Source organism: Fundulus heteroclitus, unplaced genomic scaffold, assembly GCF_011125445.2.
Source record: "Fundulus heteroclitus isolate FHET01 unplaced genomic scaffold, MU-UCD_Fhet_4.1 scaffold_375, whole genome shotgun sequence".
In the NCBI taxonomy this organism is placed as follows: Eukaryota; Metazoa; Chordata; class Actinopteri; order Cyprinodontiformes; family Fundulidae; genus Fundulus; species Fundulus heteroclitus.
In genome coordinates this window covers 102,703-116,647 of record NW_023396787.1, presented here as the reverse complement: position 1 = coordinate 116,647, position 13,945 = coordinate 102,703, and the positions used below count along the sequence as shown (strand labels likewise).

The following is a 13,945-nucleotide window of genomic DNA, read 5'->3' as shown; positions in this document are numbered from 1 at the left end:
AGCACCATCTGCCGTTAAACAGCTCCTAGGATGTCACCCTACATTGAGCCGCAAGACCATTTGGATCCCACTCATTTAGTCTGCCTCAAAATGCACTGGGGAGTGAAGAGAAGCTGGTGTCCAAACAATTTCACATCTGTTAATTGTGAGCTACACTGATCCACCAGATTTCATCTCCAGTACGGTTAATATGCTGTGGGCCAGAGACAAGACTTGGAGACACGTTGTTTCAGTTTCAGAGATGCAGTACTTCAGTCATCCTGCCACAAAAACAGCTGATTCAAGCAGATCTATTTTGTTTCTCACCTTGGTTGTTTTTGATGGTGAAGTTGGGATTGTTGAACATCTCTGGGACCAGGCTATAGTCAAAGTAGTGGCCCTGGATTGGGTCATCTTTGTCTACAGCACTGACAGTCTGAATCACCTGCATTGAAAACAGACAAGAGGATACAGCAGTTAGAGCAAAGCCATTAGAGAACACAGCCTACTAATTCTGTCGTTTCCATTTCATATTACATATGTGTTAATCTGTCTGGAACACACCTGATGAAATATGCAGTTGAAACCAGATATGTACTCACAGTGTATTACAAGATTATTAAATAATGTTTTATCACAGTTTGACATGGAATTGGCAAAATGATTTTAATTTATAGAAGGCTGATTTGGTAATTCACAATGTTTTAGTAGCAATTCCACACACGGACATATGAGAGCAACATATGTTGTGTTAAATGAAAACAACATATATCATCCTGGGTAAAAAGTCCAGATATCTTTAGGTCACTCAGAGAGGGAGAAGCAGATAGTCCAAAAGCAACATAAAAAGCCAGATTACAGTTTGCGAATGCATTTAGGGGCAAGACTTTCATTTTTGGAGACATGTCCAGTGGTGTAATGGAAAATGAAACCTTTCCAACTGAGAGGTACAGGGGTGGCACTATCATTAAGTGTGGGTGCTTTCCTGCTGGGGGAACTAAAGAACTTCACAAAATAGATGCCATCATGAAATAAACAAACATTTTGGGAAAGTAATGGGGCAGCATCTCAATACATCAGCCAGGAAGTTAAATATTGGGTGCACCTTATGACACGGTTCAGGAAGGCTCTAGCTGCGTGCTTCTCATTCAAATGTGGGGACAGACAGGAACTGAGATCAGCCGGAGCCAACCTAAACAGTGCCATTAGAATAGCAAAGTGTCCCTATGGTCAGAAAATATAGGGATGCATCCACATCTGGCAAATACCAAATGCATGTGCCAAGACATCCAGACCATCACAGACCACAAGTATATACTGTGAGAACAACACAGTCATTATCAACACACTGAGAAATTACTTTGGTCAGTTTGAAGATCCCAAAAGCTGGTGAAGATTCTCAGTCATCCAGGTCATGGTCATTCCAAAAAAAAAGTAAAAAACAAAACAACTGGACTTGTTTTCTGTAGTTGAAGACGTTTCTCTTCCTCTCCAGGAAGCTTTCTCAATTCAAAAAGTCTGGAGTAATGTGGAGCATCAAGCTTTATACTACTGCCTAACAAAGGCTTTGTAATGGCTTAGATAACATGCAAATTCAACAGAAACAGGACCACCCCTTAGTAATGAGTGGTCGTTAAAGTCATTAAGGAGGCAGATTGAACCGAAACTGGTGCACTCCTCTGTAACGGGGAGTTGTCAGGGTCGTTATTGGCCTGGTTTAAAGGAACAATGTTTTGATTACCCGCATCAGGGTGAGAATTGAGGTGATGATTGGCCGGAATTAATCCTATAGCTGCATTATAGGTTTTTGACAGTTGGAACCTAAGGCCCCCTCCTCTGTTTAAGGTTGGTTTCTCTCTCTTAACGTAGATGGCTTCCTTCACACCCCTTTCAAACCATCTGCCTTCTTTGTCCAAAATGTGAACATTTTGGTCCTCAAAAGAGTGTCCTTAAAAGGTCCTCAAAAGGACACTCTGATGTTAACTAAGCCCCGAAGAAGCAAACATCAGTTTTAAATCATTGGTGAATATAATGGTTGGCAGCGTTTTGAGTACCAAGCAAAAAATGTCGTTGCCCGATTCCATCAGAAGTGAATGCTCCGATTTCGCACAACTATACCTTTGACCTTGTGGAAAATGCAGTTTGATCACCAGGTGAACCAGGTAGCCAACAGGTAGCCAACAAAATCAAAAATCATGCGCAGAACTACTACAGTAATTGGTACAGTATTGATCCCTGACTCAGATATTGTTACAATGACACAATAATCCAGATAACCTAATGTCACACTACACTATGCTGTCTCAACTGATTGAGATTCCCTCACCTCGGCATGCTGAATGCATGAAACTGAAAGTGACACTGATGACTTGCCCTACTCTCAATAAATAATGAATATTTATTGACTGCACTCATGTAGCGTTAGAATTTTATTTCAAGAGAGTTTGTTGATCCTGAAATATACAGAACAATAAAACTAGAAAGTGAAGTCACAGTAAAATGAATGCCATAGAACACTAAATTCAACAGCCTGTATCGCAATACAAATGCTCTATTCAGAAAGGGAGTAAATCAAATGTGACACATACTTTACAGACATGACTGGACTTGAAGTCCCTTAAACTTCCCTTTATTTCCTCACATTTACCCCCACCTAACATACATTTTTCAATATGCCGGTTTGTGTGGCATGGTAGGAAACAGGGATGATCTTTTGGTCTTCCTAAAAAAAATATTCTCCATATATAGCGTATTATCCTCTCTTGTGATCTGTTTGCATCGTTATACTGTTACCATTTATTTCTCAAGTTAAGAGCTCCTTTCTAGCTCAGCACTCTTTCAGGCTCCTGGATCTTTCTGTTAATCTGTCATCATGGGTTTTACCAGGTTGTATGTCCTGATGATTGATTGGAAATTTAAATTCAGGACCTGCAGGACAGTTTCTCTCTTCTCTACTTCCTTTTTTCTCCCCCTTTGAATAAAGCTCCCTATTGTACGTACACAGTTCCCCTGAATGAGGGCGATTGATGAGAAGGAGAATACTAAGTACTTGTCCAGGATTTTTGGCTAGGGAAAGCATCGTGCCATCTGGAGGAAGACATGAAAGACAGTTTTGAATTATGATCCCCTCCGATCAATCCTGACTGCGCTCATTTTCCCTTCACTCCATGTGCGCTGTGCCGAGGGAGGCCTGTTTCAGAGAAAAAAGGTCTGTACTCCCACCTCTGTGGTTTCCCAGCGAAATAAATAGGCTATAATTCATTGTGGCCAATCATTACAGGGGAGGAGAGGGAGAAAAGGAAAAAAGGACAGAGTAAGAAAGTGATAGATCGCTGCTTTGATGAATGAGTCATTTCTTTCCTTACCTGTCCAGGTTTTCCATTTTCACACAGAAAGGCCTCGTATTCGGTGGCGAACTCAGGGGCATTGTCGTTAATGTCCATTACTCTGATGGCCACAATTGCTCTTGATATCTGACTGTAGTTTCCTATTATAGTTCAATAGACAGATAGATGGAGAGAGAGGGAGAGAGAGAGAGAGATTGCAAAGAAGAAGAGTAAAATAAAAGTAGCAATGACTAAAGAGAAACAGCAAAACGGTCTTTAAACAAACAAAGCTCAACATGAAATCAGGTTATTTTGTGACCTGCTTTAATTTTCTTTATTTGCAGTCTCTCTTTCTTCTTTCCGCAGTTTACAGGAGGACAGATGACATGACATTCATCTCTATTTCAGCAAATAAAAACAATACAAAAAAGCACGCAAGCAACGGATCACAGCAAAAGTGATTTTAAAAGGCTTTAGAGAGAATCCCCTGTACACTATAATGTTTAAAACATGAGGGTTAAAACCATGCATATTAATAAACCATTTGTAACTCAAGTCTAAAAAGGAAAAACAAGAAAAGGCCATTTAATCAGATGAGAGTTCGAGAAGAAATATTCATCACCGGTAAATGACAGTCCCCTTCAAGAGGCCCTGTGAATTTATTTATTCATCAGTAGAGTAACCGACAACTTTTCAAGCAGTTAATTATTCGCTTAACCCCAAGAAAGCCTCTCCAATGTGGCCAATGAGGCTGAGCAAGAACAGTTGATCCTGTAAAACTTTTAAACTAATGCAATTTTAAATTGATGCTATTTTTGGTGAGCAATCTAGTTTTAAAATATCCTCAAGAGATAGGCCGGGTACTGGAATTCATTAATTAATTATTATTATTATTATTATTTTTTTTTTTGCCATTTTCCTATCAGTTAATGTACCACACTTTAGCGCTACCAGGTGGAGCTAACCCGCAACACTCGCTAATGTGGAAGTTGTTACTGCAGGAAGAATCAAAATTAGCTATTTTCAGTATCAGTGAGCTGTTTAAAAATGAAGCCAGATGAAGTACTACAGGTTTATTTAAAATCAAACTCTATTTGCACCATTCAGACAGCCACAACAAGGAACTTAATGTTTGTGGGTGCTGGTCACTTTTCACCTTGACCTTTTTTTTTATATATATTTTTTAGCGCAAATTTTTACCCACCTTTAGAGCATTTTAGAGTAAATTGATCTACTTCATTAGGTACCAGCTATACTGAATGTTTAACAATAATAATGTTGGTTTAGTTTTTTTCTTCCCCTTCCAACCTCTCCTTGTTATGTAAATGATTATATTAGAGGAGATGGCAGTAGTTTGGAAATGAAGGGAATAAAGTTAGTGCTGTTGTCAGGCCTAATAACCAATTCAAGATGCTGAAAAAAGGTTTAGAACGTCAAAACTAATTTTGTCTGTTTTATAGTGACTGTCCTCTCACATCCATAGTAGGACATAGTTTTTGCTTCAAAACAACTGGCCACTCAGGACGGTTAGAATAAAATAGGTTGAATGCTGTCAAACAGAACCCTGGAAATGTTATTTGTTCATACATTATGGCAGACTTGATATATTATCACTAGTAATTACGTGCCTGTATAGAGTTTTTTTTTCTTATCCTTTCTGTGCTGTCATCTTGGCATCCAAATAACGTGCTGCCACTCAAATCACACAACAATATTCATTATTGTGACGTACCAACTGTACTAGCCCTGGAATAGAATGTAGATTTTATACCCGAGCCCGTGCCCAAGCTTGACCCGAAATACGAGTCGGGTCGGGCCTTGATGTCACGCAGGATGGAATATATTCATGCAATATATGAGCCCATCCTACAGCTGTGGGAGAAGGGACAGATAGCACATCTGAATCTGCTCTGCTCTGCTACACCCTGTGCATGACCACCACGACACGTACATCTGGGCCTGACCTGTTCTGGGCCAGTGCTCACCCTGTGTGTAACATATTTATTCACATCAGGTTTTCTTTGGGCTCGGATCTACAATTCTATTGTGTTGGTCGGACTCGGGTCGGGTCGGGGCGGGCTGCATTTACTAGGCCCGATCTATACTCTATGCGGGAATATGAACATGCAATAGATGTAAAGACGCTGGAGTGCCAGGCATACGATAGCAAAACTAAATCAACTGTATGCAAAGGGAAGTCCTTGTTCAAAATTCCCGACTCATCAAGTGTGCGAGATAAAACGGCACCGCGGCGTGCAGACTGACTGACAGCTTGGAGTACGATGGGAAGTTGTGTTTACTACTGCTCCTTTGTGCAGTTCATCACTTCTGGGCTTCTGGTTCAGTTAATAATGGCCTCACCCAAGGATTGCTAATACTCTGCTATTGCAAATATTCCTGGGGGCGTCAGGACGTTGTTATGTAGCATGTGTCAATTATGGATGCGCCAATGTGTTATACTAAGAATAAGGCATGTTTTACAAGAAAATGGTTGTATACTTTTGTTTGACTTTAATTAGGGCCCTAAAACAGAAACTGGAATCAGCGGTTGAAAGCATTACAGACACTGGAGATCAGAAGTCGGCACCGAATCTCTGATTGGTGCATCTCTTATTTAAAAGTGGCTTGACATGTATGAAGTTTCTCAGCTTAAATCTGATTTGAATGTAATTTCACACACAGGGAAACAAGCAGTGGCTCTGTAAAGGTTTTTGTATTTTAAACAGACAATAAATAATAATGTGACCTAATGTTTCAAATTGGCACGGCATATACATGCAGCCTGCCGCCAACAATACCCGCTTCCTCAGCGGTCTGTTGCTGCTGTGAAACCCCACTGAATTTTTACTTCTACAAGACAGGTATATGATGTCGTATTATTGTCTATTTCTGGTCCGCTTATCTAACTGACTTCCATGTTCACAAGCTGCTGCCTTTTGGGGACCATGGAAACTCTCATATGATTGGCTCAAGAACCAGGAAGTAAACACAGGCTATACACTGCACCAAAGTAATTCTGGACCATAACTCTTAATTTTGAAAGGAAAAGTAGTTGACTAAGACATTGTTGATGGAGAGGGCTGATAGTTTGTAGGGAATGTTACTTTCATCCCAGGAGACAAATGAGAGTGATTATCGTTAATTATACAAATAAATTGTTTACCTATGGCTCCTTTAACAAACCGGCAAGTTTAAAAGAGCTACCAGCAGTCATGAATTATGCAATCATAGCATATTCTACAACTATACATACTATTTTGTTATCAGGCTGTTGCTAGTACATCAGTTTACAGTAAGAGAGAAGTTCTCATAATCACACCAGACAGCATTGTCAGCACCTGACAGGATTCGATGTTGCCCACCATGAGGAAAGTACAAACGTACATAAAAGCATCTGTAGAGCAGATTATTGTCATCCAAGACAGATCGCACCAAGGAAGGACTATCACATCGCCAAGATCACAGAACCTCATGACATCTCTGCCTGCCATCCAGACACAGGTGCCCAAAGGAATTCATCAAATAGAAATAATTTGGTATGCACACAGACCACCTATGGTCTATGGTAAATGAATCAGTTTCCAAAAGAGCGGGCAGATATAACTGGCAACACATACAGTAAGTGGCGGCATCGTTTTTTTTTTTTTTTTTCTCTGTCCAACATGACAAATGAGGTTTGATATACACTAGAAGAACATTTCCAATAATGTACAATCTCTGCAGTAATAATTATCACGAAAAATAAAGCGTCATAATAAGTATATATAATGAAGAATGCATCGTCTGCATCTTGCTGGTTGATGAAGCTCAACATTTCACTACATGATAATGAACTTAATCAGCATGGTTGATTTGTCCACAATCAAAATTATAAAACAGGCAAAGCACTAATATGCGATATCACCATGCTGCAGAAACATATTCCAGACACCTGTTTTCACAGTTAATTTATTTGTCTTTGTTTAGCTCTTACATATAAATGGCTTCGCGTAATTACGTGTTGAGGGTTTGAAATAAGCATGGGTTGGTCACCAGTATCAACATTTACCAAGGTTTTAGAAAGCGAGGGTTTGAAAGCTACAGACTGTTTTTATCTTTATGTTCTGCCTTTCAACCAACGACTAAAACCAAAGCAGAGAGCGGGGGCCCTTGAAATTCAAGGCCCTAAGCCTATCTAGAAGGCAAGCTGAAAAAGAGGTAAACAGCGAGGTGAGTGGAAATTGACATTCAGATAGACAGTGATAGATGGATTAGAGTAGAGAGGGGAGGGGAGCCAACCCCTCCCTGCACAGCCGATTTTCCCCCTGAAGCAGACAGGGAATAGAATCTGATTAGTCAGACGTCAACTGGTGCGAGGCAGCAGAACGAGCCACGGTTTGGGTGGCAAATGGCACCCGAATAGAACTGGGAAACACATCCATTCCTTTTCACGCCAGAGAAGACACCGCCTTCTACTCTCCGAGCGTAAAAAAAAAAAAAATAGCAAAACAGCTGTATTCATTTGGCAAATTCCTTTTAGGTGCTTTTAGAGATGCCACTATCTCAAGCCACAGTTACTTTGCCAAGAGGCATGAAGACATGCCTGCAGTGTGCCGGTTTACGACATGACAAGGCAGCGGGCTTATCGAATGAAACACATTCAGTTCCTCGGAAAGGCTGCGTCGATTGCGGGATTTGTCTTTACTCCATGGCCAAAACATTGTGACAGTGTTTGGGCTTTGATTTATTCCAACAATTAACGAGTGTTTCCTTTGATTAAAGAAAGAACGGGACAAGCCGGAGAATGGGACCAGGAGCAGGGAGAGATACAACAAAAAGCAGCCAGAAAAGTTACAAGCTGAGTCAATTTCTATTCCAATAGCTTAAAGGGGTACATTAAGCTTTATCACATCATACAGCCCCCCTGAAACAATCTGTATGCAAATAAAGCCCTGCATATGGTTGAAGCTGTTTGTAGCTCTGCCGGCAAGATTTTCTACATAGTCAGTGACTTTTGTGCTTCGCAGATGTTCTTTAATCTGTAATGGATGCGGGCGTTTGGAGCAATCCACTCTGGAGCATGTCTTTAAAACAGTCTATTTGATATGTCTTAATGTTATTGCACTTCCACAAATTGAGCGCTGGGCCGTTTAATTCAATCAAAACTCAGCAAATTAACGCGTTTAATGCCTCTGCGGAGTCACAGGCTAATTGTTTGTGCCGTGCTCTCGCAGTGTTTAAACTGTTTAACAGAGGATTTCCAGGGGTAGGTCAGCGATTCCGTTGACTGAGGCAACTCGCAAAGTTACTCTGCTGAAAAAAACGCTTTGCCCGATTTCAAATCTTGCGTGCCAAAGAGTGTCTGATTGCTGACTTGTGGAGCATTGCAGTTCACGGGGGACGCTTTCTGCACTGCATGGGAAAGAGGGACGAGAAACAATTTTAGCTAATTTTCTTTACTAAGTAATAAGGGAACATAGAGAAATGCAGTTCATTTTCCATTCCAACATCTTTGACATGTTTGTCATAAATTAACCCGCATTGTTCAACATACTATGATGCTTTTTTGCAAAATTATTCAAACCCTATAGCCTACCACATAGCCAGTGCAGGTCGGTAACACTTGCGAAAAGGCCTCTTCTGATTGTAATTATTTTAATACAAATCCATCTACATCCTACAGATTTTCAGGCTCTATATCTGACCTGGGGATATTATGGTCACTTCAGGTCCTTTAGGATGTCCTTGACCGGACTGAATGAAAACATGCAGAAAGTGTTAATTGTGACCAACCACACTGCTGTTACAGAGTCACACTAACATAAGGGCTGCTTAAGACACTATAGCACAGATGCTTAGAAAAAAAAATGACCCTCTCCTGCTCTACTTTAAGCTGGCCATTTATTCCCTTTTCAACTTTTTACCGTGACTCAGTAATACACAGATGGGTGGTTAGACATTGCAATGGATCTATTGCTTTTTCACCTTTGACAAGTGACTGATTTCCATAACTCAAATTTTAGCACAAAATCTAAAAAGTATTAATGGTTGAACATTTTTATGAATACGTTTTCATTTAAAGGCATTTATTATTTGTATTCATTTATTTACCCATTGATTTATTTTAGTCTTGTTTGAGTAGTTTTTCCCACCACTGTAGACATTAAAGTCTACTTTTTGTTGTTGGATCTTTCATTCAGTGAGAAAAAAAAACCAATATCATCAGTTACAGTATATTATACATAATAATACAGTAACACAGTAATAAAACTTCTCCATATAGGTACATTTTAATTGGGTTTGGGTAACACTTGTTAGAAGATGTTAATGTTTTTAAGATTATGCTAATCTTTAGACAATAGAAAGGGTTATTACTATAAAATAAGACTGGATTTAACACTGTTAAACTTTCAGAGTGACCCAGTTAAGCTATTATCAGTCGCCTAATAGTTATTTACCTGTAAAAAAAAAAAAAAAAATTTATATGACTGTGAGCTTGTTGTCAAACTAATGTCCTCCTCGCAATGGTGGAAAGCTAACAAGCTGATTTACACTGTATCAATCCACCTCACTGTTGAAGGACAGTGGGAGGAAGCTTTAATTAATTTGGACCTAGAAAGCACAGTTCAGGACCGTTAGGTATTGATGCAGGAAAGAACACTGGACATCTACAAACAAAGAGCTTGCAGGTCGTGTGCATAAAGCAGATAAACAACGGAGCATGGCAGCAGGACGAAGACAGCTAACAGGCCTGGGGCCTCATTTATAAATCTTGCTTACGCACAAAATGGAGCCTGAAACTTGAGTACATAAATTAGACCCCAGATCATGACAGGCATCACACAATCTACTTCTTTACTTCAATATTTGCAGAACTACAGTAGATAAGAATAGTTGCAGCTGATCTGGCGGGTTGATACATCTTGGAGGCTCAATGAACCTTAACTCCACAGAGGAGCACGGACATTGTTTGGCTGAACAAAACAGCACCAAACATAACGGCAGGCTGTTGTGAGATCGCAGCGTGTGAACATCGCCTGAGATAGAGTTCCCTCCCACTGATATGAACCTTTTTTTCTGTGTGAGCTCTTTTAAATAGCTAAAGTCAGCTAAATACAAAACGGTTGACTTCTGACTAGCTTGTTAGCTCCCCACCACTCAAAGGATGCATTTACCTTCAAGAAGTTCATGGTGATCTGACATCTTTCCGCTAGAGATAATGAAACTATTACCAATAATAATTTCACAGAACGCCCCTTAAAAGTCTTGAAACATCGCTTCAGGTGAAAGCTGTTTGGATAGTTTGCAGGGCATTTCCTTCAGATATTATTTCAAAGTGATTGGAAGAACACAGCAGCTCTTCAGCAGCAACACAACAGATCTGAGACTGAATCCACCCTGCGCCAGGCCTTGATCTGCCCTCCGCTACTCACCGACTTCGGCGGCGGTCACTGTGATGTTGTGCCACATGTCTGTCTCCCGGTCCAGCGGCTTGGCCAGCGTGATCTTCCCGTCGTCCACGTTGATGTTGAACTGCCTCTCCAGATCTGTGTGCCGATCGATGAAGTACCTGCGAAGGCAAACAAACATCAGAAATCCGAGCCGAGCCGCTGGAGCAGGCAAGGCTCCACTCGAGCGTCTGCTGAGTTCCTCCGGGTGCCGCGGTTAACGGAGCCCCTATTCATCAAGAGAAACCTGGAGATCAATGCGCATTTAAACGCTAACAAATCAATAATTATCATCTGAGGAATAATTACAGCCTTCACATGAGCAGCACAGCAGCCTAATAACGTCTCTGAAGCCCTCCCTTTGGAATCGCACACACACACACACACACACACACACACACACACACACACACACACACACAAAACAAAGCAACCATTAGCACATGTGAGTGTATGTCAGGGTAAGAGATGTGCTGCTGTTAACCCTGTTTGGCATTTCCAAACACTCAATGGCTCCCAAAGGCTTTGGATTAATAAGTTAGGACAGCAAAGTGTCACACACAACACAGCAGGGTGGGTGTTGGGGGTGTGGGGGGGGGGGGGGGGGGGGGGGCGTGGAGGGGGATGAGTGATAATGGATAGAATGGATTAAGCAATGGCTTGTGTGTTGACAGTGTCCCTGTTTGGATTTTAGCAGAAATGTGTTGATTTTAGCCATGGGTTGGTTTGGACTTCTCACAGTCTGCTTAACTGAAAATACCACAATAGTTTCAAGGTATTTAAAGAGAGCTTTTAAATAAAATGTGCTACAGGCTGTAATTGGTTATATATGAAACAGTGAAAAGCAGCATGGTATTCCAACTGAAGCTGGAATAACATGCAGCTTGTTGCACTCTTGTACGTTAGATTCTATTGTTATTTGTGATTTTGACACACGTGCAAAGCCAAAAAAAAAAAAAATTGCAGATATGGTATAAAGGGCATAAAGTAGTAAAAAAAGATTCCCATTACCCACCTGTTTCTGCCCAACTTCCTGTCAGCTGAGTTAAAGAAGACTGCTACGGTTCCCCTTAGTAACAAAAATACAGATTTGACTCTTTGGAGATATTTTCCGGCCAATAAAAAGACACGCAGCTCCAGCGCTGTTTTTGAAACAGCAGGGGTCGAGCTCGGAGCAGCGTGGCTGCTACACAGCTCAAAGAAGGCCGGCTCACCAGGCAGATAGCCAAACTTAATAACCAGCTAACGTTATTATACTCCAGCTGTTGAACTGTAGCAACTGTATAACGGAAAATTGGTCCACTCCCCGGTGACGGAAACCCTTTTTTCTGCCCTGTGACCTACTGTTTTTTTTTTCTTTTTTATTAAGTTTACAACTCAGAAACAAAGATGTAGCATACATCAACTCTGCAGTAAAAAAACTGAAGCAGAGGGTATGTAATTGGAATGCAAAAAAATAAAAAGGATGCTTCTTCCGGAGCCACTTGGAGGTGTGAAATTGCTCTTTCATGTTGCAGCGCGCATGGCACCAATTCCTGGGACAAGCCCACACAACACTGGCTAGAAAAGAATCTGTCATTATGGGTCATCTTTGGCTTCCACACGTCGCGCTCTGCATTGTGTGCGGCTGTCACAAACAGCCCACTCGCCACCGAAGGGAAAAAAAAAATAAAAGCACAGGGCCAGTGATTCACGTGAGCTGATTACACCGTGTACCGCACAACTGCTTCCATACCTCGGGGACACGCTGTCTCCGCTCATCTCGCGTCGTCTCACTCTCATGTCCTCCTTCACAATCGCCACCCTTTGTCTCTTCTATCCAGCTGGGTCTCAAGCTCTTCCCAGTGCAGTCTCATGAAAACACACACACACACACACACACACACACACACACACACACACATGCACCCTGCTTTCCCTGTTTCCATTTTTTTCCTAACCCTGGGTCTCATACCATCTCACACTGGAACCGCTCATCCCTATCAGCGCGGACCTGTTGGCTGGAACTCTGCAGCATTTTATGTGTGTGGGGGTGTTTTGGGGGGGGGGGGGGTTGAAAGAGGGCTGAACAGGAAAGAGAAATTGAGAAAGAACACCAGACAAAGTCACAACAACTGTTTGTGTGAAGGAGGGTGCTGCTTATACAAGAATGGCAGGGAATGAAATAAATAAACCACTGGCCCAGATTCCAATTGTTGGGGAGATGTACCGAGGCGTGACATTTCCATTTTTGAGATGAAATGGTGTAAAATCCTCTAGACGGCAGGGCTGGGAGAGGTCCATAAGGACCCCCACACCCCCAACCCACACCCCCTCTGCCTCTGTGCCCCCCCTACCCCCACCTACCCCCCCCCCCCCAACCCCCCCTGCCCTGCAGACGCAGAGCACTTTCAAGACAGGCAGACAGCAGCAAACCACCTGGGAGCAGCTGCTCTCCTGCAGACGGAGTGTATCCCAGTCAAACTCTGACAGCCTCACGTGGAGGCAAGGAGACAGACCCTGAAATGTTCTGCCACCTGCCACTCAAACTGACAACGTGACGTGCAAAGAATTAAAAGCCATTTAAAAAAAAAAAAAAAAAAAAAAAAGACGCAGGACGCGACTTCCCCGACTCTGCCGGTGTGCTTTGCCTCCTCTCTCTCTGAGCCATTAAAAGCCAATCGGTGAGAGTTGAACGCAACGGTGAGCCAGCTGGGACCAAATCTTGTGCCTTCGAAAGCAAGCGCTGTTAGAGGCTTCTTTTTTGTATAAAAAAAACCAAAAGGGGAAAAAAAAACTTTAACGGTTGATTTTGTTAAGATTTTTTTTTTATTTCTTTTTTATTGCACAGCTTTTCTCTCCGTCTACTTGTCAGTTAAACAGCATGGCCAAGATGTCTTCTCTGCTGGAGACTCTGTAGGTTGCAGTCTTTAAGCCTCATTAACTATGCTGTCTGTCAGTGCCACCCTCAGTTTTCTGTCATAGTTTCTTTTCAGATAAAACACATATACCGTAGAAGAACAATTTCCAACGTACAAATGAGTAACGGAGCAAACAGGATTTAGATCCTGCATCAAAGCGCACCTTTGCTGCATTAACTAACGAGTTCAATGTATTTCGTTGTGGTTTGATGCCATTGACCAACACAGCAGCAAATAGCTGTCAAGTGAAAGTGTTTTCTTTTTTTTTTTTCTGTGGTTTTTAGAGTGTGACACAGCTATCTAAAATGTATGG

General features: G+C 41.6%; 1 protein-coding gene across 1 annotated transcript in view; it reads right to left on the bottom strand.

Moving 5' to 3' along the window:
- Positions 1-265: 265 nt before the first annotated feature.
- LOC105937502 (cadherin-8) overlaps positions 266-13,945 on the bottom strand; it is a gene marked incomplete at its 5' end in the record, with an annotated part of 110,046 nt that continues 96,366 nt past the window's right edge. The window contains 3 exon segments of the mRNA XM_036130708.1: positions 266-424; positions 3,345-3,466; positions 10,718-10,854. Of these exon segments, the coding sequence (XP_035986601.1) occupies positions 281-424; positions 3,345-3,466; positions 10,718-10,854 (403 nt within the window).